The 27,911-nt window shown below is 37.3% G+C and overlaps 2 protein-coding genes across 3 annotated transcripts in view; both read left to right on the top strand.

Annotated features, from left to right (window-relative positions):
• MTCL3 (MTCL family member 3) overlaps positions 1–5,468 on the top strand; it is a 73,268-nt gene extending 67,800 nt beyond the window's left edge. The window contains exon 8 of one of the 2 annotated variants that reach the window (XM_066247963.1): positions 5,387–5,468. The gene's annotated coding sequence lies outside the window, so the exon portion shown is untranslated. Of the gene's footprint in view, positions 1–5,372 lie in introns of both variants that reach the window. The other variant, XM_066247962.1, reaches the window with a different exon arrangement.
• KIAA0408 (KIAA0408 ortholog) lies at positions 12–20,558 on the top strand. Its single transcript, XM_066247964.1, has 6 exons — positions 12–210; positions 5,387–5,627; positions 11,646–12,008; positions 12,098–12,177; positions 14,008–15,337; positions 19,471–20,558. Exons 1-6 carry the CDS (start codon positions 62–64, stop codon positions 19,642–19,644), a joined length of 2,337 nt encoding a protein of 778 aa, XP_066104061.1. The 5' UTR covers positions 12–61; the 3' UTR covers positions 19,645–20,558.
• The last annotated feature ends 7,353 nt before the right edge of the window (positions 20,559–27,911 follow it).

Here is a 27,911-nt window from a genome sequence, read left to right as displayed (position 1 = left end):
GCGTTCTGGTTTGTGCAAGTGGTGAAGGTTTCAGAGGGACTTGTCAGTACTGCTCCGTTGAATGGTTGGACTTACTTTGCATTTCCATTTCTTGCAAAGAAGCAAGCTTCACCAAGCTGAGACTTTTCTCTTTAATACAACTAGCTATCCTTCCATTGCTAGATTGGCCAGTGGTCGAGCATCCATAGGATTCCTTCCCAGACTTAGAAGGTATGTGTCTTTCTGGCAGTTTGAAAACAAGTGGCTAATTCTGGCAATATGTAAAAGGGCTGCTACTGACATGTTTGAAACTATAGATACTGTTTAAGTGGGGAGTGATTTCAACATCTGCTTGTTTCACTGTTTAAGTGAGGGCTGATTTCAACATCTGCCTGTTTGGGCTTGAAAACTGTGGGGCGGAGTTCATAACGGATTTTACTGACTCCCAGAGAGGATTCCGCTGCTAGGAGTGAATTTTCCTATTTTGGACTGACAGTGCCACCCGCTTTCTGACACTGTTTTTCTAACACTGCCTCAGTACTTAGAACAACGTTGTGCCTACCATGGGATTTCGCTAAAATTTAGTTATTTGAATGCTATTTTTATTCTTGGATGAACTTTCATTCATAGGATGAAGACATTTTAACATTTGTAAAATAAAGCTCACAACCCTTGCGGTTGCTGATATTTGAAAATTGCAATGAAAAATAATAAATAAATGTAGTTTTATTCAAGACAATGGTTTGCTAACTGCATGATAAGTGTTTCTGTAAATTGAGTTGAAGGATGTGCCATTTAATCTGAAGTTAGGTAGGACCTTACCAACCACCACATCGTCTGTTTAAGCTGGTTAATTTTCAATGTTTTTTTTTACCCAAGCCAAAAGTTTCTTTCAAAGCTTTATTTTATAAGAGATGAAAAATCAGCACACCTATATCTTGGATGTTTTGTAGCTTGAGAATGTAACTGGAGAAAAAAGGAAGGAGAAAAGATAATAAAATGAGAAGACAAAATTGCTTTCTTCAGAATTGCTTGTAGTAGTATCCCTTTGACCTTATTGGAACATAAGGAATATGCTGAATTAGCACAAAATAGCAAAAAAAGAAAATAAATTCTATTTTGCCCTTTAACAAAATCAAATCATGATTGTCTTTGGAAAGGTGCATTTGCCAGTGAGCCATAGCAGAGAACTTAACTCGGAACTCTGCTAATTAGTTGAAATGATACAAGTGATTTATAATAGCCTGGAGGAAGAGCTATAGAGAATCTTTGAGGCAAATGGTGCATTACTGTGATGGGTATTGATATGAGAATTCTTATGCCGTCAAAATTAAGAGCAAGCAAAGCACCTCCAAGGCAAATGATTCTTCTAGGAATTGTGAGGTTGACAATACCTACTATGTTAGCTTTCATGTTGGAAAATGAAACCTTCTACAAATGAAAAGTCTTTGACTATTTGAAAAGTAATATGTTTAGAAAGAGGAAACAAGAGATCAAAAAACAACTATTCTGAACACCTCCAAAGTGAGAAGGAACAGTGAAGTCAACTTTCCTAACATTGTTTCATTTGTTTGGCTCAAGTTCAGTTTTCATTGGGGGAGGTTGGTAATGACCAGGAGTAGTGAGAATGAAGCACCTTTCAGACAAAGAAGTTGTTACCATAACCAGTTGAGGCTAATTTGGGAATGATTTATCATGAGACGCCTATGTTACTCTTAACTTTTGCTTACAAGTGGGGCCGGAAGGTTAACAGAACTATCTTCCTCCCATGACCATACTTATGCAGACCACTCACAACCCTACAATTCTGGCTTCCAGCCTTGGGGAGGGGGGCGTAGTTTAAAAGGATTTTGTAATTCTATCTTAGAATTGTTGGATGAAGAGTTTATGCACGACTAAATAGTGCAGCTCACTCTACTCATTTACATTTGTTCTAATAAATTTATATTTTGAATGAAGTTTTGGAAAGAATGAAATGGAGAGTCAAAAGAACATAGGGAGGGGTGCACATAGCAGAAATCCTTTCTTTTCTCCCACATAGATGCCAATATCTGTGGGTGAAAAAGAGTGACATCTTAGAACAAAGATAACTTTTATAGTTGCCTCTGTAGAGAACACTGAAATTGCATTTTTGAATCTGGTGAACTTTATAATTTCTCATTATAGAACTTTCAAAGTTGCCTAATTAATTGGATTTTAAATTTATATATATATATGTTTAAGAATATATATTTATGCGACTCCTATGTTACTCAACCTTTGCTTCCAAAAAATTGGAGAATTATAACAAAAGCAGTTTTACATAAGACTTATTTACTCAAATATTTAATAATAATTTTATTCTTAAATATTTAACTTTTTATGCATCCTTGAAATACTTGAAAACTACTAAGTGCAAAGGAAAACCATTGAAAATATGAGAGTTCACAGATTAGACTTGCTTCGGTCAATTTTCTAATTAAATAAAGGTCGAAATCATCAATTTAATTTTTTTTAAAAAAGAGAGGGATAGATGAAGAGAAGGAAAGAAGAGCAAGGGAGGGAAAACAAGAATAACGTCAAAGGGAGAAAGGGACAGAGGGAAGAAAACAAGAAACAAGCACTGATTAAATCTCTGCTATAATCCAAAACACTTTTAAGCATGTTTATTAAGCATTCTTTCTCTCACTTACTTCATCCTCACAACAACTTTATGGCCCCCACTTTATTTTTAGAGCAGAAAACAATATATTCAGCCATCTCAAATTTTACATTATGACGAGACAGAGGTGCTAAGAGTGTGAAATTATCCCCTCCCCCCAAATCGGCACAGATACTGCTCTATAGGAATTTTCTTTCAAAGTCTTTGTTTTTGATCCATAACTGTTACATTCCCTGGCACTAGGAATTGCTCTGGCCCTGGAAACGGGAAGCTCTGTACACTGGCCCTTTTCCATATTAAGTGATGAGTTTGGCTCTTTGCAATTAAGTGTGGTATTATATCTACTTTGGGAACATGTATCTGGGTTTATGTATCTTACTGTTACCAGGAGCAAACTTGATTTAGAGTTTGCCTGGATGATCTTCAGTTAAGTGAAAAAGAAAAACCTTTTAATCCTGGTTTGGAAGTGGTTCAGGAAGAGTTAGGAATAGAAAGAAAAATTGGAGCCACTTGCTATATAATTGTAGGAAAAACTGTATGATGATTTTTGAATATCTCCAGTGTTTACAGACCATTAGGATGAAATATAGAATACCATCACACTTCTTTTTCAGGTAGTTTGAAATTAGTCTGTTCCCTTTCTGTAACTTCTTTGGTTAAATCTGCAACTATCTCTTGATGTCTTAAACCATTCCACTGTTCCTAAGAAGTTCCAGTGTTATATACCTGCTAGTAAGCAAGATAGTTGAAGCTCACAGTTATTACATATAGCTTTTGAACAGTCTTCTAGTCTCTGAAAATAATCATTTTCTGCCTCTTCTGTGAATAGTTATTAAATGAACCTAAAAGATTACTACATAGTCAAGATCAATGACAGATTCACCAAAACAAAAAACAAATTCTGTGTCTTCTTTACTATCTTCATTTTTCTAGGTCTTCCTTGATGTATTTATTTGGGGGCAACTTGTATTTGCTGTGGCAGGTACTTAGGGTCATTCACTCATCGGTGTAAAGGGTCAAAAATGAAGGGAGGCTGACAGAGAGTAGAAAATGAGATTAGAAATACAGCATAGCTAAGTGGAGAAAATGAGACATAACATTTTTAATGGTTAAGTCTGAAAGGACTTCTTTTCCTTGACTGAAGTAGTCGTAGCATTGTGAGTGCCAAAGAAATAAGTAAAAATGATCAAAGTGGAGCAAATTGTTTGAGAAAAGAGTCACAGTACAGATCCCAATATTATGAGGGTGTTTTTGAAGGTGGAGCCCTTGTGTTAGGATAACACTAACATTTTTATCCTTATTAGTCTATTATAATTCATTGCTAGATTGTAGCTCAGCAAACACATGTTTGGAACAGTTTACCATTTGGATATGCATGTTCAGAACAGTCTGACAAAAATTTAAATTAGTCTTCAATGTTTATCTTTCGTTTGGGCTACGACATGCAGCTGTCCTCTGTTACACAAGATGGGGCACGCTGGCTGGTCATGTCGGCTTTATTCCACCTTTCCAGCGCCTAGGCAGCTGTGAACTCCTGGGCACTTCCCTCGTAATTAACATAACCGCCACCTGCTAAGTTAATGCATTTCGGTCATGTCTTAGAAACCTGAAGAGTTAGATTTCCTATAGGCATGATTATTTTAGAGATGCAAACATTTTAAACATATTTCTCTACCCATTAAAATAGCATATGACTTCTTTTTAAATAAAAATCATTTTCAAAAAAGTCAGAGTAAGATTTTTCAAAGCAAAAATAAATAAATGAAATTTAAAAAAATGTTCAAACTACTTTGCCTATCATGTCATTTAATCTTTAGGACAACGTTGTGATTAGTCCTGTTTTAATGTAAATAAACTGTATATCAGATAGTTTAAATGACTTATAATAAAATTGCTCATCTGGTATTTTAAATTGTATCTTTGAACCCTACATACACTCTAAATGCTAGAATTCTAATTACTTTAGGTATTGCTTATTATGATTGAGGATTTCCCTGCAAACTGAGGCAAATGTTTTCTTTATCTCTCCGTATTAAATATCCTAAATAGGTTGTAGTATATAATTTATTAGAAGGAAAAAAGAACATGGATAAATTTTAACATTTGGCTCCCAGGATAATTTTGCTGCTTTTACATTTTACTTGATAAAGTAAAATAATGAAGACACACATTTTTGTATGTGATTTAGTTTGGTTTCTTGCTAATATACCAGACCCAGATTGACTACCAACTTTAGGGGCTTGTTAATACAGTAATCACATTTGGCACAGGCTTGAACTCCTGAATATAAAATTGAGACATTAGTCCAGCACTGTCTCAGGACTGTTAAGTCACAGAAATATAGAGTCTGGTTGCATAATCAGACCAGAGGAACAATTCTGATGCAGCAGATTCTGTCACGGTTCTGTAGATGTGACCATGCAATTGAATTTCAAACTTCTACTCTTAGATAGTCATGAAAACGTCCATGTTTAGATTTGGTAGTTAGTTAAAGGAATGTTTATATTTCACACGTACTTTTTAATCATCTTGTCCACTATAATTGTGCTGTCTGGTCTTAGAAAGGGGGAGGAAAAACTTTAGATAATACTTATTTATTTTTTATTCTTTTACTGTTTCTTCTTAAATAGATTGTCACCTCTTCTTTTAAGTCCAATTATCCTATAGTTTGTTTATGTCAATGGTGCTTGATAAAACAGTGGAATGTTTCCAGAAAGCACATGGATCTGTAACTCTGTTATATTTATATTAGGCTTTATTTTAAAGGCAAGTGAGACTGCTTCAAATAAAACAACTCCAAGCTTCCAAGCAACAGTTGAGAGAAGGCAGAGACAAGCAGAAACACCCCTTCACTAACACTCACGTGGTTGCCATGGACCTGCATAAGCGGTGGGAGAACACAGAGACTGACTGGCACAAGGAGAAGATGGAGTTACTGGACCAGTTTGACAATGAAAGGAAGGAATGGGAAACCCAATGGAAGATCATGCAGAGAAAGATAGAGGAGGTACAAGTTGATTTGTTTTCAATACATTGGAAACTTAAATCTCAGAATGAAAATACTGTTGAAGTTTGCTTTGTATCAACCTATTTTCATTTTTCTTATTCCACTTAAGAGATGCATGTCTCAGTGACATTTAATACACCAAAAATAGCGTAACATTACCCAATGGCATCATACGGACTAGGCTTATTTTATAGACTTGCACGAAATTTAAGAACTTGAAATATCACTCTTAGATATATCAGTTTATTATTTTCAGACTAGGGTGTCTTTTTTTTTTTTTTTTTTTTTTCCATTTTTCTGAAGCTGGAAACAGGGAGAGACAGTCAGACAGACTCCCGCATGCGCCCGACCGGGATCCACCCGGCACGCCCACCAGGGGCGACGCTCTGCCCACCAGGGGGCGATGCTCTGCCCATCCTGGGCGTCGCCATATTGCGACCAGAGCCACTCTAGCGCCTGAGGCAGAGGCCACAGAGCCATCCCCAGCGCCCGGGCCATCTTTGCTCCAATGGAGCCTTGGCTGCGGGAGGGGAAGAGAGAGACAGAGAGGAAAGCGCGGCGGAGGGGTGGAGAAGCAAATGGGCGCTTCTCCTGTGTGCCCTGGCCAGGAATCGAACCCGGGTCCCCCGCACGCCAGGCCGACGCTCTACCGCTGAGCCAACCGGCCAGGGCTGACTAGGGTGTCTTGGTATCAAAAGTGGAGGTATATATTTTTCATTAGTGTTCAAATACCGGGTCCAGGAGGAAATGTGAGAAATCCATAATTAGTGAAACAAATTAGCAAAATTATAGTTGGTTATTAGAATGCAGATATTTCCTGAGAGGATTTTTGAACAATGTCTACTAAAGGAAATTACATATTAGGTAATCCAGTAAAATCAAAAGGACTGTCATATCTCAAACAGAAAATGGCAGCTGTGGTAAGGTGTGACACATTTATTGTTACATGTGTTAGAAATGGGATAATGAAAAATGTCATGCCATAACCCTGATACAAATAGTCATTTAATCCTCAATCACCTTCCCTCAGCACGCTGGGCCTAGAGTATTTGCTTTAAGCATTTACACTGATCTGTATTCAAGTTGTTCCAACTGAAAGTGTTTATATTTATTTGTGCTTTCTTCTGGTAACATCCATGGTATTGAGTTATGTGGTTTTGTGCACATGGCCAAAGCCATTATTTTAATAGGCTCTTTGGCTTTTATTCAGAGGCAATCAAAGCTGCTGCTCTATGTGTTTATAATGCAAATATTTTTCTTATGAACATATATGTAGTTGGTTGTGAATAAAATATAAATTGGCATTTTCCAAAAAGAATTTTTCAAGAGTAGCTATTAAACTATTCCTTTAAAGTACAGGTGAGAAGTCAGGCAATTAATACATACATGATTAAAGATTGAAAAGATAATCTACTGCTCATCCCTTTATAGGTTTGGGAAAGGTGTTTTGCTCACTCTGTTAATTCCTCCACCCAGAGACTCATTGGATCAACAAAGATATGCCTAGGTCAAATCAGAATCCACAACTCTAATCACAAACCTAAAGTCATGGGTCATTGGCTCACAATGGTTGAGAAGTTCCAGATAGTAACAGTCTCAGATAATTTTTTCATGCATACAAAATAATTATGAGAGTCAGGATAAATCTATCCAATGGATTAAACCATATTGCGAAAACAATCTACTGTCTGATTAAATTTGTTATTGTAAAATAATTATTATGACAGCTCTGTAGACTTCATCTATGATAAATATCAGCCTTATCAATTAGTAATAGTCATTAAAAATACTTCAAACTTAGGCTGATGGTCCATAATAGAAATACTGCCCCTTTATGCATGAAGGAGAGAAAAGGACTGTCATGTTTTCTCTTCACCTTGGATAGTAGTAGCTTTGATGTTATTTATTTCTTGATGCTTGCATATACAGCTCCATAACCAGGGAATGTGTTTAGAAAATGTGCTTATCTACCCTGACCCATGGTGGACAGTGGTAAGGCATTGACCTGGGATGCTGAGGTCAACATGATCCCATAGTCACCGGTTTGAGCCCAAGGTCGCTGGCTTAAGCAAGGGGTCACTGGCTTGGCTTGAGCCCCTTCACCCCAGTCAAGGAATGTATGAGAAGCAATCAAAGAACAATTAAAGTGACATAAGTACAAGTTGATATTTCTCATCTCTCTCCCTTCTTCCCCTTCCTTCTTGCTTAAAAAAATAAAATGAGAAGAAAATGTGCTTACTTAGAATATCCATAGATGATGCTCTTCAATACCTGAATACTAGAATGCTCCCTTTCCTATACTAATATATTTTACTTTAGAATCTTAGCTTTGTACCCTGAAAGAAAGTACCTTTTATACATTGCTCTTACAGGCTTTAAAGTGGGGAGCAAAAAAGATTGTCACATGTCACAGAGAATCAAGATAATCTGTTTTAAACTAAAATAAAAAATTAATACTTGGAAAATTTTTAGCATACCACAAATATCATAAACTGTATTTGTTTAACATATACCACTAAGTTCTGAGTATTAAATCAGATACAAATTATTAAGCGATGCAGTAGAGAACTGTAGATTTTTGGGAGAACACATGTAGTCTTCCAGCCCTCTGGGAACTACCAGTGTCGCGTGGAAAAACTGCTAAAGACAAACTATTGTCAAGAGAAGAGAGAGAGGCATTCAAGAGAGACTAACCTCCCGAGTCTCCTTCTCCCAGGGCTTTTATTGATCAGAAGCAGAAAACAGTAACAGGATTGCAGGGGCAGGAGATCAGATGATAAGGGGAAAGAATGACTAATGTATTTCTTGTTGATATGGAAAAAAAGGCTAGTTTCGGTCACACATTCTTATTTATTTATTTATTTATTTATTTATTTAATTTTTCTGAAGTTGGAAATGGGGAGGCAGTCAGACAGACTCCCACATGCACCCGACAGGGATCCACCCGGCATGCCCATCAGGGGGGCGATGCTCTGCCCATCCGGGGCGTCGCTCTGTTGCAACCAGAGCCATTCTAGCGCCTGAGGCAGAGGCCATAGAGCCATCCTCAGTGCCCAGGCCAACTTTGCTCCAATGGAGCCTTGGCTGCGGGAGGGGAAGAGAAAGACAGAGAGGAAGGAGAGGGGGAAGGGTGGAGAAGCAGCTGGGCGCTTCTCCTGTGTGCTCTGGCTGGGAATCCAACCTGGGACTCCTGCACGCCAGGCCGATGCTCTACCACTGAGCCAACCGGCCAGGGACCTTTTTTTTATTTTTTATTTTTGCTAATTAGTAGCACAAAGTGAAGGGGATCAATAAACCTCTAGGCTAATTTCCTAAAACCCGTTACGTGCATTCCTTCATGTTCGCACAAAAGTTACTTACACAGTTTTTTGGTATTTGCATGCAAGAAATTTATTTCCCTGTGTTTGCAGCAAGGGATTACATTAATATCACAATTCATACTCTGTGCTTTTTAACTATAGTTCCTTAATCCAAGTTATAGAGGGTCCAAGATCAGATAGGTGACTCCCTACACACACACACACACACACACACACACACACACATAGAACTTGAGTGATTCCAAGTAAAAATATGATCTAGTGAGAGGATCCACAATTCAGTAGTAAGATGCTAATGATTTTCTGTTCGACCACTATCCATGATCATTACATGGATATCCATGATCAACCGATGTGTACATAATTGGATCATTGAAACCTGGTATGGAGTACGCAGATGCCTGGGAACGTTTCCTTTTTTTAAATCACACTGCAATTTTGCCTGCTTGTCTCTTTTATCAAATGATTAGATGACCATTTACAAGGGCTTATACAGATTTCCTTATACAAAATAAATTGTTTTCCATCAAAAACTTTGTCATTTGCTTATTCATACCACACTTAAGTTCCCAAGAGAATTTACAATGGCATATAAATTTCTACATAAGGTACCAGTAGCCAAAACAAAAAGAAAGGTGAGATAAAGACAAGAACAAAGATCATATGTAAAATGTATGCAGCAAGTCTGTCTTTCTAGTAACTACCACAAAAATTATCAAATACATATTTCTCAATATTTAGAAAACAAAAGCAAACTTATTTTTCAGAAATAGTACTTCTGTTCCTGGTTTTGAAACTAAAGCAATTTTGTTTTCATCCATAGTTTCTCAAAAAGAGGAGATCACCAACAACATCCTTAGATGGTACTTTGAGGGTTACTTCTTATAATATCTTCAAGGTCAGCCAAAATTATAATGCCCACATTATTTCAGTACAGATCATTCTACAGGGATCATGGCTACAATTTGATGCTATACTGACTTCATCCAATGATAGATTTATAAGTAGGGCAATAAATACACTGTATAATCTTCAGAAATCAACCATGTTTAGTGCTTCTTTCAGCTGAGGGTTAGGTAAATACTGAGCAGTAATAAATCTGTTATTCCTTAAATAACAGATGTAGTGCAAATACAGTTTGTGACTGTAAACTGGAGTCATTTGCATTAATAGTTATTGATAGTTTCCAATGAAATTTGATAAGCTTTCCCAGAATGGAAGTCAGAAGAGAAAGCCACTTCCTCTGTTCAGAGGCAAGCTGAGTGAGTGCCTGCAAGTTAAACTAAATTTTCATCAAGCAATAATTTGAGGTACCCTTTAACATAGACTAATGATCATCAAAGCCTTACAGTTCTTGCCTGACCAGGTGGTGGCGCAGTGGATAGAGCGTCAGACTGGGATGTGCAGGAATCAGGTCCGAGACCCCGAGGTCTCCAGCTTGAGCGTGGGCTCATCTGGTTTGAGCAAAGCTCACCAGCTTGGACCCAAGGTCGCTGGCTTGAGCAAGGAATTACTCAGTCTGCTGAAGGCCCACAGTCAAGGCACATAGGAGAAAGCAATCAATGAACAACTAAGGTGTTGCAACGAAAAACTAATGATTGATGCTTCTCATCTCTCTCCGATCCTGTCTGTCTGTCCCTATCTATCCTTCTCTCTGACTCTGTCTCTGTAAAAAAAAGAAAAAAGAAAAAAAAGCCTTACAGTTCTTTTTTATCTCATATGACAGCATCACATCTGTTTTAATCAGGATGAAAAACTTTTTTTTGAATGTTTATAACCTGGTATTTAAAAAGAATCTCAGTTGAATTAACCCTTACCAACATAAATTCCAATGAAAGCGTCCTTTGATTGCAAAATGTCTTAGGGGACAGAATAAATTGACGATATGAGATTGTCAACTATTTAGACTGTCAAATGTTGATATACAAGTGAGATCACGTATTTAAAAACATGATTTTAATGTTAAACTCTGAAAGCAATGGAAGTTCATGGCCGGTAATTGATTCAGGTAGTTTCAACTTTGTTACCGTACTTCTGTATCATATGGATGTTCATATGTAAATACAGTCTTGTTTTGGGGGGTTTTTTAGTGAGAGAGAGCCGGGGGGGGGGGGAGGGACAGGACAGGAGAGAAATGAGAAGCATAACTCATAATTGTGGCACCTTAGTTGTTCATTGATTGCTTTCTCATATGTGTCCTGACCCGAGGACTCCAGCTGAGCCAGTGACCCCTTGCTCAAGCCAGCAACCTTGGGCTCAAGCCAGGACCTTTGGGTTCGAGCCAGTGACCATGAGGTCATATCTATGATCCCACGCTGAAGCTGATAAGCTTGTGCTTAAGCTGATGACCTCGGGATTTCAAACCTGTATCCTAAGCATCCCAGGTCGATACTCTTCCCACTGTGCAACTGTCTGGTCAGGCAATACAAGTTTATTTTACTTTTAACTGAGTTGATTTCTACTCAGAAAAACAAATTGTCATCCATGCTTTGGCCTACAAAAGTAATCTTTATGATTTATCAAAGTTCTGACTAATTCAGATTGTAGAAGCACTATTTAGAGGCATAAGCATTGATACCCTAGGGCAGTATATAGTCCTATGACAAAGATAACTCAAAACACACAGTGTGCTTAGCTTAAAAAATATTAACAAAGTAAATTAAGGTAGAAAAAAGTCTTATCTTTGTTTTCCTTTCAGCTTTGCCATGAAGTAAAGCTTCGGAGGCAAATCAACATGAATGAACGTGCTAGGGTCATTGATCTTGACTATGAGAAGGCCACTCAGGACAAAGTGGTGGAATCGACTCCAAATTACTCCAATTTTGGACAATGTGAATTTACAGGGTTGAATCACAGGGAAGTTCTGGAAAAAAGTAATAAAACAGAGCAAAATTTACTCAGTGAAAAAAATCAAATGTGTAAGGAACAAAAAGCAACCAAAAAATCAAAGGTAGGATTTGTGGATCCTCTGACCAGAGACAGCCAAAAAAAACATGAGGCCTGGCCTGACCTGAGGACTTCTGAGGAGGCAAACAAAGGCTGTTCCCACGCCCTCAACACAGTAAGTAAGCTATGACTGGCCTGGAATGTTTCTAAAGTAGTATTTACATTTCACAGTGCTAACACACTGTTGCTTATATATATGTAAAGGCTCTCGAAGAACTTGCCAAAGTCAGTGAAGAACTCTGCTGCTTTCAAGAGGAAATTCGGAAGCGGTCTAATCACAGAAGGTAGGCTGGTACATGTATAATTATTTTATGTTATAAAATTTAGAAAATACTGTTTTCAGCTAATCAATTCCTCACACTTTGTTAGTGATAATTAACAGTGGGTTATTAAAATCTGTTATCTTTAAGAAGAGATAAAACTTTTGAGTGTTTCTCTGTTTGCTAATTAAAATGAATCTTCTGATTTTCTTTATAATTTGACTATTAGGAATATTTACTAAACACCTAAAGAATCTAGTTTACCATCCATAATAAATTAACAAATATCTTCTAATGAAGGTGGGTTTTTTTAAAATTTTGAGTATTTAGCCAGTGAAATAGTATAAAACTGGACTAATCCAGTTAAATACTTCTTTAAACTATGCAGATTTAATTATGCAATGACATTCTACTGAAATGTTTTTTACCTAAGGCTCACTTATGTCTCTACATTTATTATGTGTATAATGGAAGCATACATAATTTTCAGAGTATCATATTTGAACATATGAACACACATATATACAATGCTATAAAAATAGTGTTTCAATTCAGAAACACTTATATAATTGTGAAAGTAAGTTTTAGCCAAATTAAAAAATAAACTGGAATTTTCTACAGGTTAAGTCAAGATAGACTGTCCTAGGATCAACATTTATCACCTCGTGAGGCAGGATGCTTCTCTTAGAAAGTTGTGGCAATGTATATATATATTTTTTGTTGTTGTTGTTGTTGTTGTTAGCTCTTAGGAAACTCAGAAAAAAATTTTATACTTAGTTACAATATATTTTCTTATCTATTTTATCCATAATTTTGCCCTCTACTTGCTCATTTGGCTTTTGTCTACTATTCTCTGTTAATGAGCATTTATTTGTACTTTTTATGTGAGCTAGCACATAACAGTTTATAAGTTGAAGAGATAAAAATATGATTTATATTTATCAATGTGATTAATTTAACTTAATTTGTGAATCCATATCATTGCTCTATTTAGCTTTTAATTCTGATTGAACTCAGAAGAAACTTAACTAATTTTCTTTTATAATTCATACCGGTATCAAGTTCTTGTTACTTCATGACCTTTAAGAAATAAAGTTCAAAATTTTTAATATGTTATTCAAAGACTTTATAATCACTGAATGTTTCTCACTTATTTTCCATCCTCCTCCTCTACTCTGCTTTATAATAATACATCCACACCAAATACTCGCTGTCCCCTGAACAGTCACACTGCTTTCACTGTGGGTCACTTTGCCTCTGTCCTTTACTCACCCAGAAAATTCTTACTTTTCTTTCAAGCCCAAAGGACACCTTCCATTTGGTTATTACTAATGTTTTGTTGTACGTTTATTCAGATTTCTGTCATACTGTGTAGAATGTTACTTAAAATTCAAGGGAAGGAATTTGAGCTCACATGTCATAATGAATAGGAATTCAGAAGGCAGACTGGAGGTAAGAAAATCATGAGTGAAAACCTATTGAAAGGGAACTGCTAACAACGGGCAGCCAAGAAAATATATGTGATCTAGTCTGAGTGTAGGTGAAGTTGTAGGTAATAGAAAAAATAAGAGATGAGGTAGGAAGGATAGTTTGAGTCAGAGGATGTAGAGACTTGAATGCAGCCCGGAGAAGTGGGCTTTACCTTGCACTAAAAATGACTTGGAAGTATTGACTAGGTGATTTATATAAAACGATCCTTTAGGAAATTTTGACTCTTTTTCCTATAACAGATATCCATTGCTTAAGCCATGGGTTTTTGTTTATTATTGTTGTTGTTTTGTGGGGTTTTTTTTTTTTGAAGAGTTTATTCTAAATAAAGTTATCACTAATATATCATGTTTTATCATTCTTTAGGATGAAGTCAGATTCTTTCCTCCAGGAAATGCCAAATGTAACTAACATGCCTCATGGAGACCACGTGATCGACAATGGCCAGTGCATTCTTCCAATCAGTTCAGAAAAGGAAAAGCAGAAAAACAGAAAGAATCTGAGCTACACTGATGTGCTCCAGGGAAATTCTATGAAAAAATATGGAATTGATACAATTGATTTGCAAAAAAATGAAACCCCACCAGTTCCTCCTCCAAGAAGCACATCTCGAAATTTTCCCAGCTCATATCCTGAACCAGTCCATGAAAGTTTGAAGGAAAGTTTAGACCATAACAGCCTAGTGGTCCAAAAGGGTCAAGGTGAAAGAAACTGCAATCCTCATGTCTTTTTGAGGCATGATGAGGTGCCTACACCGTGTCTAAATGAAAGGAAGATTTTGAAAGATGACATCATGTTTGCTTTGGTACCAGAAGCCAAAATAGATAACAAGCTTGCATGTAATAAAAATGTTGGAGTTGGCATGTGGTCATGCGACCCCGTGATAGGCACAAAAAATAGCCTCTCTACCTTGTGGTTTCAGAAAACCTGCTCTACTCCCAATAAGTCAAAATACGAAAAGATTATCCCAGATCACCCTGCTAAATCTCATTCTGACATTCATGTGAACAATGACTATAGCTCCTCGGTGACACAGAACAGTGGCCCGCTTAGAAGTTTCAGTTGTGGCTTTGAAAGGACTACTAGGAATGAAAAGCTGGCAGCAAAGACTGATGAATTTAATAGAACCGTGTTTAGAACAGATAGAAATTGTCATACGATACAGCAAAATCAAAGCTACTCTGAATCATCTCAAGATCTTAAACCCTGTGATCCTCTAATTACTCGTATGGACAACATCCCAGAAGATGACAATGTGTCTGATGTTTTGAGAACCAGTGCCCACATGCCTGTGCCTAGAGAAAATGTGCCTGATAATCCCACCAAAAAATCCACAACAGGCCTAGTCAGACAAACGCAGGAGCACACAAGCCCTAGCAGCTATCGGAATAGGCTCCACGAGCATGACTGGAGACCAAGTAATTTGTCTGGCCGGCCGAGATCAGCTGATCCAAGGTCAAATTATGGTGTTGTGGAAAAGCTGCTGAAAACCTATGAGACATCAACAGGGTCCGCATTACAAAATCCTAAATGCTTCCAGGATAATTGGACCAAATGTAATGCTGATGTCAGTGTTGGGGCCACATTAAGTCAGCATTTAGAAATGTTCCAAGTAGAACAAGAGCTTCGAGGAAAAACAGCTATGTGTGGGGCACAGCAAATGAAGCAAGGAGTAGATTGGAAAAAGATGACAGAGGTGAGAAAATAATTAATATCGTTTGGTACAGGGGTCACCAAACTTTTTACACAGGGGGCCAGTTCACTGTCCCTCAGACCGTTGAGGGCCGGACTATAAAAAAAACTATGAACAAATCCCTATGCATACTGCATATATCTTATTTTAAAGTAAAAACAAAACAAAACAAAAAAAAACAGGAACAAATACAATATTTAAAATAAAGAACAAGTAAATTTAAATCAACAAACTGACCAGTATTTCAATGGGAACTATGGACCTGCTTTTGGCTAATGAGATGGTCAATGTGCTCCTCTCACTGACCACCAATGAAAGAGGTGCCCCTTCTGGAAGTGCGGCGGGGGCCGGATAAATGGCCTCAGGGGGCCGCATGTGGCCCGCGGGCCCGTAGTTTGGGGACCCCTGGTTTGGTAGAACTACATTTATATTTTCATGGCTCAGCCTACTCCCTCACGTTCACATAAACAGAATGCAGCCGCAGGCTTCGGCAGCCTCTTACTTTTTTGATCCTTCATTTGTGAATAACTGTAACCCTTCGGATTATAACTCAACACGAACTGTTTTAAGTGTAGTTTTAAGACTGGGGTTAGCACATTGTAACTTCTTTAAAAACTCTGAAATAGAATAACATAATATATGGGCTTAAGAACCTCAGTGAAATCAAATTGTGTTTGTTGAAAGTTTCTTTTTTTTTTTTTTTTTTTTCATTTTTCTGAAGCTGGAAACAGGGAGAGACAGTCAGACAGACTCCCGCATGCGCCCGACCGGGATCCACCCAGCACGCCCACCAGGGGGCGACGCTCTGCCCACCAGGGGGCGATGCTCTGCCCATCCTGGGCGTCGCCATGTTGCGACCCTCCTGGGTGTCGCCATATTGCAACCAGAGCCACTCTAGCGCCTGGGGCAGAGGCCACAGAGCCATCCCCAGCGCCCGGGCCATCTTTTGCTCCAATGGAGCCTTGGCTGCGGGAGGGGAAGAGAGAGACAGAGAGGAAGGCGCGGCGGAGGGGTGGAGAAGCAAATGGGCGCTTCTCCTATGTGCCCTGGCCGGGAATCGAACCCGGGTCCTCCGCACGCTAGGCCGACGCTCTACCGCTGAGCCAACCGGCCAGGGCCTGTTGAAAGTTTCTTGAAAAAGTATTCTGAATAGTCACTTGTTGATTCATAGAATTTTATTCTTTTAAAGTATTTATGGTCTTAAAAGTATATGGTGCCTGACCTGTGGTGGCGCAGTTGATAAAGCATTGACCTGGAACACTGAGGTCACTGGTTCAAAACCCTGGGCTTGCCTGGTCAAGGCATATATGAGAGTTGATGCTTCCTGCTCCTCCCCCCCTTTCTCTCTCTCTCTCTCTTTTCTCTCTCTCTCTCTCTCTCTCTCTCTCATTCTAACTCTCCTCTCTAAAAAATGAATAAATAAATATAAAAAATTAAAAAAAAATTCTTCAAAAAATTTAAAAAAAAAGTATATGGGAAATATTTTTTAAATAGTTTCCACTTTTCAGTTGTTAACTGTGACTGGTTCGGCATTCCCAGCATTTGGTTCATATGTTTTTCTCATGGAATCAGTTACATAAATGAGATATGAGTAAAACACGTCATTTAAAATAGTGCTTTATAGAAAGAAATAAAAAATAAAATAAAATAGTGCTTTATAAAGCTCATTTATTTGTGGAGCAAACAGAGAGTACATTGAAATAAAAAATATTAATAACTTAAAATTTTTTAAGGTCATTCTAATTTCTCTAAATTCTTAGCATGAAATTTGACAAAAAATTGATATTTGAAAAAACGCTTGTCCTTTTTTGGTTCCAGACAGTTTGCAAGGGTAAAATCTTCATTAGTTATAGGAAAAAGAGAGGTAGAAGTGATTGCTATTTACAATGAAGAGCTATCCGGCAGTCCCCTTTTGAGTCTAACTCACAAAAGCTTGCTATGCTAAGTAGCATATTGCTATAATCAGCTAATGCTTTAAAACACCTGTTTTACATAGTGCAGTATGTATGCAATATAATCTTAAGTTATGTAGGTCACTACCTTCTGGTGTAAAAAAAAATTTTATGTGGCTTTCAAACCCTACAAAATACCAGTTTTGTTCATTTTATCAGAAACCTTTTGCAAGTTTGCACAAGGTACAAATATTCTACTTTTATATCTTATTTTACATTAATTTTTTTTCAATTAGTTTACATTCAATATTATTTTATATTAGTTTCCAGTATAAAGCATAGTGGTTCAACAGTCATATACTTCACAAAGTTTTCCCACTAATATATCCCCATACCTACCTGGCATCATACAGACTTATTACAATGTTATTGACTTTATTTCCTGTGCTGTATTGTACACCTCCATGACTACTTTGTAACTGCCAGTCTCTACTTCTCAGCCCCTCCCCTCTGACAACCACCAGTCTGTTCTCTGCATCTATGAGTCTGTTTCTGTTTTGTTTGTTCATTCATATTATTTTTTAGACTCCACATATAAGTGAAACCTGTTATATTTGTCTTTCTGCAACTGACTTATGTCACTTAGGGTACTCTAGATCCATCCATGCTGTTACAAATGGTAAGATTTCATCCTTTTTTATTGTTAAGTCATGTTCCATTGTGTGTATGTATACTGCATCTTTTATTATTATTATTATTTTTTTTTCTCTGAAGCTGGAAACAGAGAGAGACAGTCAGACAGACTCCCGCATCCACCCGACCGGGATCCACCCGGCACGCCCACCAGGGGGCGATGCTCTGCCCACCAGGGGGTGATGCTCTGCCCATCCGGGGCGTCGCTCTGTCACAACCAGAGCCACTCTAGCGCCTGGGGCATAGGCCAAGGAGCCATCCCCAATGCCCGGACCATCTTTGCTCCAATGGAGCCTCGGCTGCGGGAGGGGAAGAGAGAGACAGAGAGGAAGGAGAGGGGGAGGGGTGGAGAAGCAGATGGACGCTTCTCCTGTGTGCCCTGGCCGGGAATCGAACCTGGGACTTCTACACGCCAGGCCGACGCTCTACCAGTGAGCCAACCTGCCAGGGCCATACTGCATCTTTTTTATTCGTTTGTCTATTGATGGGCCCTTGGGTTGCTTCCATAGCTTGGCTATTGCAAATAATGCTGCAGTGAACACAGGTTGCATATATGTATCTTTCCTTTTTGTTTGAGCCTATAAATACCTATAAACTTCTAAAGCTTTTAGTGGGAAAGAGAAACATGTACACAGTAACCAGCCAAATTTTCAGTAGTTAATAAGAACTATTTCTAGATATTTTATTTTTGCATTGATTGGAGATTTGGAAGGGGTTCTTCACCCTTCTTTCCTCTAGAAAAATAAGATTCCAAAGAAAGAAAAAGAAAATGCAAGTTATTGTCATAGAAATTGAAGCTATCCTCACTGCCCATCTCTGATAAAAGAACAAACACTTTGTTCAAAAGGTCAGTAACAATCAAAGGTATAAAATGGGTCACGTAAGCTTTTTATTTTTTTTTTTCGTTGCAAGGGCTTACGAATGCTTTTTTCCATTAAAATGAAAAAGAAAAGAAGGAAGAAATGAAAGAAGGGAAAAGAAAATTTTCAATCATCAAATGATGCCCAATAGTGATAGTAACTCCCTATTAGCAATTTCAAAATTTTTGAGAGCTATAATAGCAGTGGTCCTTAGAGGGAAAATAGAGCATCGGGTACATCATTTGATGGTATGTATGCTGTTTGCTTATGACTTCTAAAAGTGTCAATAACTAGAGAAAAATGAAATTTCTTCTATAAATTAACCTTTTGTTTTTAAATAACGGTTTTACATTATAAAATTCTACCAAGAAACATCTGCAGTTCCGTTATATCAAAGTTATCTAACATGAACTTCTAAATATTGAACTTAAAATTAGTTCTAAAAAGAGATCAGTTGTGTTAAAATTTGTCCATGTGAAGAGATGATTAAATGTCATATTCTATATAAAAAGTGAAATGGTTTAATTTAAACATTCAAGACCACAATTACTAGCTGGTGAGCTTCTCTAGTTTTTGATGTTTTTTCATGCTTGTAAATATGCTAATATATTAGTCCCATTGCTGGGATTCATAAACTACTAAGCACATGGCTGGTGCTGGTATAGTGAGATGAGAGTCTTTTGTCTTTTAGGAATCCACGGCAGTGAAATCTTCACAGGGAAAAGGATTTTCTCGCCCAGCTAGACCAACCAATCGCCGCCTCCCATCCAGATGGGCCTCGAGATCTCCATCAGCTCCCCCTGCCTTGCGGAGAACTGTCCACAGCTGTACTGTTTCTCTGCGACCGGAAGCATCAATGATCTGAGTCTCTGGCCTGGATTGTTAGATTTCAAAAATCCAATTGCCAAACAAAACATTCTGATTGTTTACAGGCAATCCTATCTTTTCCGTACCTTCTAAGATCACTGGGACAAACAATTATAAATCTTAACTTCTCACCAGTCTTCAGTGTTTTTAATCTATGGAATAATCATCTTCCTGTACGTTATTTTCTTAGATCAGAATTTTTTAATGTCATCCTCACTAATTTGCCAATATGATTTAAGTTGAAACAATGTACTATATTGTATATTCTGACTTCCTTGCAAGTGGCAGAAAGCAAGGTTATGTGCATGGCCAGTGTTTGTAGGTGCATGTCTTGAAATGAGAAGTATCCTAGTATGTATTTAGATAAGAAAACTTATGTGCTAGTGTTGACTTTGAAATTATAACATGTATACCTATATATTCTTTGTGTTTATTTAAAATTTTTGAAAATATACAATACTATTTATATTTTGTATACCTTTTCATAGGTATCCACTTAAAGCATTTGAGGTACATATATTAACTAACCACTTTCTCAGCCCAGCTACATTGAAAAAATAAGAATTCTACACATAGCTAACATTGGTAGATTTCTATATACAACTCATAAATAGTTTCTTAACCCATATCAGGATAATACCATTGATCACCTATTTTACTCTTTTAAATAAATGAAATTGTCATAGGTTTAGCAGATCAGCCTTCAAAAGCAAACATAAAATGTTCACAAAAACTTTTATATATCATTTGATTGTCTATTATGGCTTTAAATGTATACTTGATTCTCTGAGCCAGTATCATGAGACTGCCTTATAAACAACATGACTTAAAAAATGAATTTATTTTGTCAAACTCAATGACAAACATTTTTAAAATAGGGTATAAAAATAAATTCAATAATATTACATTTTACCTTTTGTTAAAATTGCAGTAAGATTTAGTTCAACTTTATTTGGAGTCATACATGTTTAGAGATAAGTCATTTACTTTTCTTTCCTTTTCCTAACCTTTTTTCTTAAAATTAGTAGATAAAAGATTAATTTACTTTGTGAACAAGGAACATCAAGAATGATGTTTTATTGAAAGCTAATCATAATGTATTTCTTATAGTGTGCTACGTAAATAAGCCTTAAACTAATCTTTGGCGCCTGTGAGTAGCATAAGGGGCAGAAACATGTATTTTGGCCACAGTTTGCATACAGTGAACACATAAAATCTATATTGAGAACTGACAGAAATATGAATGTTGAGATGCTTGGAATTCTACACAGAATATCTTAGAAGCAATTTTGCTTTCTGCTGTCTCTCTATAAAACCAACTATGTTATTAGATGTTGTCTATTTAAGTGTTTCTTTACTACCAAAAAGGTTAAGAAGACATCTTATGACAAAAGTATCCAAAGAGACTTCTTCTCCTTATGACATATTCTAACAATTTAGCAAAATTCATTTCATAATCCACCAACTAAATAATTTCCAAATCCCAGACTGCCTTAATAGACTCAAGACTGTTGCATGGTGATGGACAGATTTATATTTTCCAATCAGGGACCTTCCAAGAGTTGAGCTGAATTAAACTTCTAGAATGTGGACTTGGAGCAGATGGTAAGTAAAGGCTACAGATCCACTCTTTTAATTTTTGTTTCTCTCAGTGCTACCTTTTTCTATAGGAAGCCTATCAGAGAAAAGTAACCTAGAAACCGAGTGATGTCATTCATATAACATGCATTTCACCTAGAAGGCAGACATCACTAAGGAGGTGGTAGCCTGTGGCATAAAACGACTAGGAAGATGCAGCCGTGTGTCACTGGAGAGCTTGTACAAAACTGGGCAACAGACCTGTTCCCCCCCCATGACCGTATCCCAGGTAGTCTGATGGAGATCTGTGGTCCCAAACTTTAACTACCAAGTCAGAGTATTGAGAACCTTTTTTACAAAATTAGAATGCTGACGTCACCCCATTAGTGCTAAAGCAGAGTTCCCACAAGTGGTGAGCAGCAATATGGTGTTTTTAATAAAACACAAGACAAAACCAAACGCACTATATTTGGTGATCAGAAAGATGTGGAAAAAGTGGCATTGATACCCAAATAAATGAGCATTATTACTTCCTTGGGACTTGCCTTTAATTATCTGTAAATTAAAAGGTTTAGAGATCCAATATCACCCCATTAAACTTAATTTCAAAACAAAAAAAATTTAAAGGTTATATATCAGACTTCATAATTTTAAGCCACATTTTTTATCACCAAATGACTTAAACAGTGGACACATTTTAACATTTTACGTTGACCAAAATCATAGAACATTAGAGTTGAAAAAAAACTTAGCACCTAGTTCAACTCCTTGATTGTAAAGACAGAACTAAAACAGAGATTATTTGAATGTTCTGTTTTCTCTTTTAGAGTATTTTATAAATTTTTATGGAAAAACATATCAGGGAAATGGAAATTGTCCTAAAAAATATTTTTTGCTGTGTTGTGATTTTTAATCAGTAGTTTTCTGCTTTGGACTGGCAGTTTCTTCTCAACACTACACCCTTTATTATGCCGTCATTGCTGGGTTTAAGGGATTTGTAAACATTTTAGAAACATTTGATTAGAACCAATTATGTTCATTGAAGTTTTCCTTAGCATACTTTTGGGGGGAAATCTTATATTATTTCAATTGAAGATTACTGATATAATAATGAGTTATCTCAGAAAGGAGTGAGAATGAACAGAGCAGAATGCTTCAGTTTGTGTGTGTGTGTGTGTGTGTCTGTGTGCGCGCGCGTACGCACATGCGTGTATGAACGCACATGTTTGCTCAAGTTCTCTATTTGGCCTTATGTCAAAGCCAAGTATAAAAATGTAAATGTTTGTATAATTCATTTGATCAAAAATTATAACTTTTATTTGTTTTTACATAGACAATGAAGATAAGCTGATTATCATAACCAAAACATGATTTTCTTCTACATAGAGGATTTAGCCAGACTCCATTTCATCCCGAGAAAAACATCTGGACCATAAAAAAGAGAATCTGATTCTCTACAAAGATTTTTAAAATTATTTTCAGGCACATTTGTGACAAACCACTACTATATATTGCTATCTCCTTCAGTCATTGGAAGCTACCAAATAAAATAGGTGTGGGGGACACCTGCTGTGGCATCGGTATACAATCAGAATGTTTTGATTTTCCTATTTTTCTACACTGATCATCAGGAACGCTAAATGTTTCACATAGTCTAAACTCAAAATGTACACAGTTTAACCTAGCTTTTCCATATATATATAATATATATATATATAATTTCATTTTTTGCAAGAAATTTTGTGTTGCAATGAACTCAGTAAGTGATTCTTTGAGTTAATGATATCTTGGAGTGTAATAGTTAATTTTCAATGAAAGCAGAGAACTATTTACCATATTTTTAAAAGGAAGTTACATGTAAATGGGAAAAGGGTAATATTCTCTATATGTTAAAATTCAGAAGATAGATCACTGGGAATATAGATCTTTGATTGGAAATTCCAGCCAAGGAGAAAGAAGCTGAGATCGTGCATGTCACCTCACTAAACAGGATACTGGTGGTGGGGTAGCCCAGGCAGCCAAAGCTAAATGAATTCAACTCAGCAAAAGCAAATACTAGGCTTTCCCAGGAAAAGCATAACATCAAGGACTCCAGGGTGGACTGTGCTCAAAACTCAGGCAGGTCGTCATCCTTAAGGAGATGATTTTTCCTCACAAAGCAGCTGAAACTGGACACTAGATCCAAGTCCAAGGTAGGAATGAAGTGTTGAGGGATAAAAATTGGCAAAAGCAAGATACAAGATCTCAAAGTTCTGTCCAGGGAACCAGCATAAAAGAAAGTTAAGAGATGCAACGAGAAGTAGTGAGGAGAATTTCCATCGGAGGTAACAATGGAGAGTTCTTCACTGGCACACCAGCTCTTTAATGAAGTTGGGAGCCAAGAAGACTTGCGGAGCAAGTGAAAGACCCATTTAGAGACAGCTAGAAGTGTAACCACCACAAAGCTGAAATAAGTGGAGGGTCAGTGCAGCTTGAGCTCTCATCTGGGATTTAGGAACTAGAATTGATCGGAGGCCCCTAGAGAGTCTTACTTTGAGGGATTAATGACAGGCAAAGTCAATGAGGTGCAGACTGATACTCTTTTCAACTTCTGTTATTACTTTCTTGTGACTATTACCAGAATCTAAAATTTTATCCAGGTAATTGAATAAATAAAATGAGCCATCTATACCTTCATATAATAGACCATAAGGATAAAATTAGACACCCCAGAAAGTTATATTTTCTCTCCAATACAAATAAAAAATAGGCATATAATCAATTTGTAAGCCAATTTTTAAAAGAATTTAGAGCATTATCCAAAACTGTATATATGAACTGGGTGAGTGCAGAAAAAACTCAAATTGCATCTGATAATAAAATATAGTGCCAACAAAAAAGAAATGTGGACCTGGCTGGTGGGGTCAGTGATAGAGCATCAACCTTGCATGTGGATGTCCAAGGTTTGATTCCTGGTCAGGGCACCTAGGAGAAGTATCCCATCTACTTCTCCACCCCTCCCCCCTTCACTTTTCTCTCTCTCTCTCTCTCTCTCTCTCTCTCTCTTCCCCTCCTGCAGCTATGGCTCAATTGGAGTAAGTTAATGCTGGGCACTGAGGATGGCTCCATGGCCTCCACCTCAGGTGCTAAGAATAGCTTGGTTGCTGACCAATGGAGCAACACCCCGGATGGGCAGAGTGTTACCCCCAAGTGGGCTTGCCTAGTGGATCCTGGTTGGGGCGTAGGTGGGAATCTGTCTCTGCTTTTCCCCCTCTCACTGAATTAAAAAGAAAGAAAAAAATGTGATTATAACTAAAAGAAATGAGGCTTAACTGGTCGGAGCTCTGTGTGAATGAAAAAGAACTAGGCTGCCTGGAACAGAGAAAAAGGTACCCCAAGAGTAAGAATATCTAGTGTTGACCCTCTGCTGTCTCTTGGAAAAGACCAGAGTCTGAGAACATGAAATTTCTGAACACAGGACTATTCCAGTCTGTCGTGGGAGAAGGAGGTCCCCCCCAAACTGATCTTTGTCACACAGATGTCCCTCAAGGTTACCCAATTCCATCAGCTCACCTTTTCCACACTCGAGCAGCCTTCTAGTTCTCAAATTAACTACCTGGGTATTTACAGAAGTAAGAAAGTAACCAGAGCAGTGTTTCTTGAATATTGCCAGGAAGTTCTCTTATAGCAGAGAAAATAAATATCTATCCAAAGGTCTCTGTGCCTAAACTTTTTGAAATTTGGAAAATTTTAACTTGAAAACTTTTACCGTTCTTGAATATGGGTTTTTGTCTTTGTTCACTGATTATGCCAAATTAGAAAAGTGCCAGTAGATAGTAGGCTCAATAAATACTTGTTGAATAAATTTTTAAAAATTTTTAATGTTTTAATTATGTGCTATCAGGAAAAACAAAAGTTTTCCTCTCTGCTTCCTTATTTAATCACAGCTGAATGGAATGTACTTATTTCATAAAATTGAGCCAATCTGAATTTTCATTGTACAGTAATTTCCCTTCTTGTCATAGTCTCACCATATTTTGAGAATGTGAATCTACTTTAAAATGTGCATGCAAATTGAATTTTTTTTTATTGTTTTGTAAACTTTATAAACAATCCAGTCCATAAGGCGAAATGACCAGAAAACTAGAGGAAATTTGTTAGACATCTTTTAGTTGAAAAATCAAGGGACTCACGTCATATGAAATATTGTAAGGCTGCCTCTATTACTGTCTTAAGGGAAAAATAGTTGAAGGGCCTTTAGAAGAAAGAAAAACATATATGTGGGCTAACTTTTATCGCATACAATTGAATTACAGTTTCCAAAATTCTACTGTCAATAAAATCATCTTTTCACAATTTTTACACGTTAATTCTGCTGCAGTCTTATTACACCCAGTGAAAGCTTTCACAATTTCACTTTCGTAAAGAATTCACCGGCAAAATGTTTTTACTGAATAAGAGAACTTTGAGACCTACTGTTTATCCTTAGGCAAAACAATGACTTATCATTTTACCCATGTTTTAGCCATTATTATAATACAATTGCAACTCTATTTGAAAAAGGGTAATTCCACAAAATTGAAAACCAATTCTTTATTTTTCTTTGCCTAAGTCAGGAAGCTAGTTTTCAAACTAATTTTCCAGTTCTTTACAAATGTACCCACAAAAATGGATAACTTCATAATTATTCCTGCTAACTTTCAACAAAATTCAGCATATCTTTTCAGCCCATTAACACACAAAATGAAGACAGATTTTTTTTTTGAGAGGATGTATTATTGAGGGGCTGCTCCGGGACCGCTGACTCACGCTGTGTTCAAACTGAGACCTTACGCCCGTCGTCAACACTGAAGATCAGTTTCCCTGCGTGCATTCAGCACCGTGTGCTTTTCCATTTATTAAAAAGATATCTCACATCTTTTAAAAAATTATTTACTAGTTATTTTACTAGAAATTATCCTTATGCAATTAATGAACAAAGGTTAATTATCTAGTCAAACTGCTAAATTATTAGTGTGGAAGTTAAAAATAAAGAGCTGAGTTAGCATTAATCTCTCAACCAGTCATTCCAAAATACCCTTCTGGCGTGTGAACAACTATGGAGCATCATTCAGCAAGTGGATCTTTTCCACCTTTGCCAGTTTCTTTTCAAACCCCAAACGTATTTGGTCGTAACTACAGCAGAGAATGTCACCAAGATTTTTTTTTCTTTGATATGAGGGTAATATTGGCCTCACGGAATGAAATGAGAAATTGTTCTTCCCCTTCTGTCTTTTTTTTTTTTTTTTAAGAGCTTGTGAAGGATTGGTGTTAATTTTTTCTTAGGTATTTGGTAGAATTTACTGGTAAAATTAACTGCTCCGAAACTTTTAAGAGTGAAAAAGAATAATTGTCTTTTGAAATACAATCTTCGCGTGAAATTTATATCCCAAAAGCTGTGTTGAGTTTATAATACGCACACCACTGCATTTTCGTTTCAGAAGTATGAATATACTTCATCATTTTTGTAAGACCATATATATATATATATATATATATATATATAATATCTTCCAAAAGGAGGACAGTTGTTGAGGCGCCTCTTCATTCTGGTGGCAAAGACAGATACTCTGTTTGTACTGGAGGATTCCTAGTGGCTTCTTATCAGTCAGAGTTCAATCAGGAAAACAGAAACAACAGTAGGAACATAAATACATAACAAGAAGGCCCTGGACGGTTGGCTCAGTGGTAGAGCATCGGCCTGGCGTGCAGAGGTCCCGGGTTCGATTCCCAGCCAGGGCACACAGGAGAAGTGCCCATCTGCTTCTCCACCCCTCCCCCTCTCCTTCCTCTCTGTCTCTCTCTTCCCCTCCCGCAGCCAAGGCTCCATTGGAGCAAAGATGGCCCGGGCATTGGGGATGGCTCCTTGGCCTCTGCCCCAGGCGCTAGAGTGGCTCTGGTCGCAACAGAGCGATGCCCCGGAGGGGCAGAGCATCGCCCCCTGGTGGGCGTGCCGGGTGGATTCCGGTCGGGCGCATGCGGGAGTCTGTCTGTCTCTCCCCGTTTCCAGCTTCAGAAAAATACAAATAAATAAATAAATAAATAAGATATTGATAACAAAGGTGAGAACTAGAGGAAAAAGAAGGAAAAAGTAAGACTACCTAAAGATTAGGCAGGTGTTGCATTAGCATCCGTTCCTGGCTGGTGAGCACACGTTTGGTGCTCCAGTGTTGGAAGCTCTGACCTGGGATGCTACGCAAGGACTATTGTATAATACAAGGAAAAATGTTCCTTCTGTTTGTACTCCAGAGTCTGGAATGACCTTATCTTATTACCATTTCCAAACTGCCAGCAGTTTTGTAGGGTAGAAGCTAAAACTTGAAGCTTTTCACTTCTTATATCATTCTGATCTGCTGGTTTCAAAAGAATCTAGGAAATTTAATCTGTAGTCTCCCAGCCCTGGCCACACACAGAAGAAGCCTCAAAGGCAAGTGGGAAAAACCAAAGTGTTTCTGTAGAACAAATTCTGAAGTCCAACATTTGATTTAAAGCACCTTAAATAACAACAACAACAAAAAGAATATAAGATACTTCTGATGAACAACTTCCTGTTTATTCTAATATTTTAGAACAAAATTTATATCAATATATAGTAAGATCATAATAGTTCTCAGTAAGTTAACAAAAAAGACTTACAAGCTTAAATTGTCAGAAATTTCAAACTGCTAG

The sequence above is a fragment of the Saccopteryx bilineata genome, chromosome 12 (assembly GCF_036850765.1).
Source record: "Saccopteryx bilineata isolate mSacBil1 chromosome 12, mSacBil1_pri_phased_curated, whole genome shotgun sequence".
NCBI lineage: Eukaryota > Metazoa > Chordata > Mammalia > Chiroptera > Emballonuridae > Saccopteryx > Saccopteryx bilineata.
This window is presented reverse-complemented; position numbering and strand designations above follow the sequence as displayed.

Excerpts from the sequence above, each read along its gene's own strand:
- KIAA0408 (XM_066247964.1), top strand. The coding sequence starts at position 62 with ATGGTTGGACTTACTTTGCATTTCCATTTCTTGCAAAGAAGCAAGCTT. Across the intron at positions 12,009-12,097 it reads GTTCCCACGCCCTCAACACA|GCTCTCGAAGAACTTGCCAA; the intron begins GTAAGTAAGCTA and ends ATATATGTAAAG. Across the intron at positions 15,338-19,470 it reads ATTGGAAAAAGATGACAGAG|GAATCCACGGCAGTGAAATC; the intron begins GTGAGAAAATAA and ends TTTGTCTTTTAG.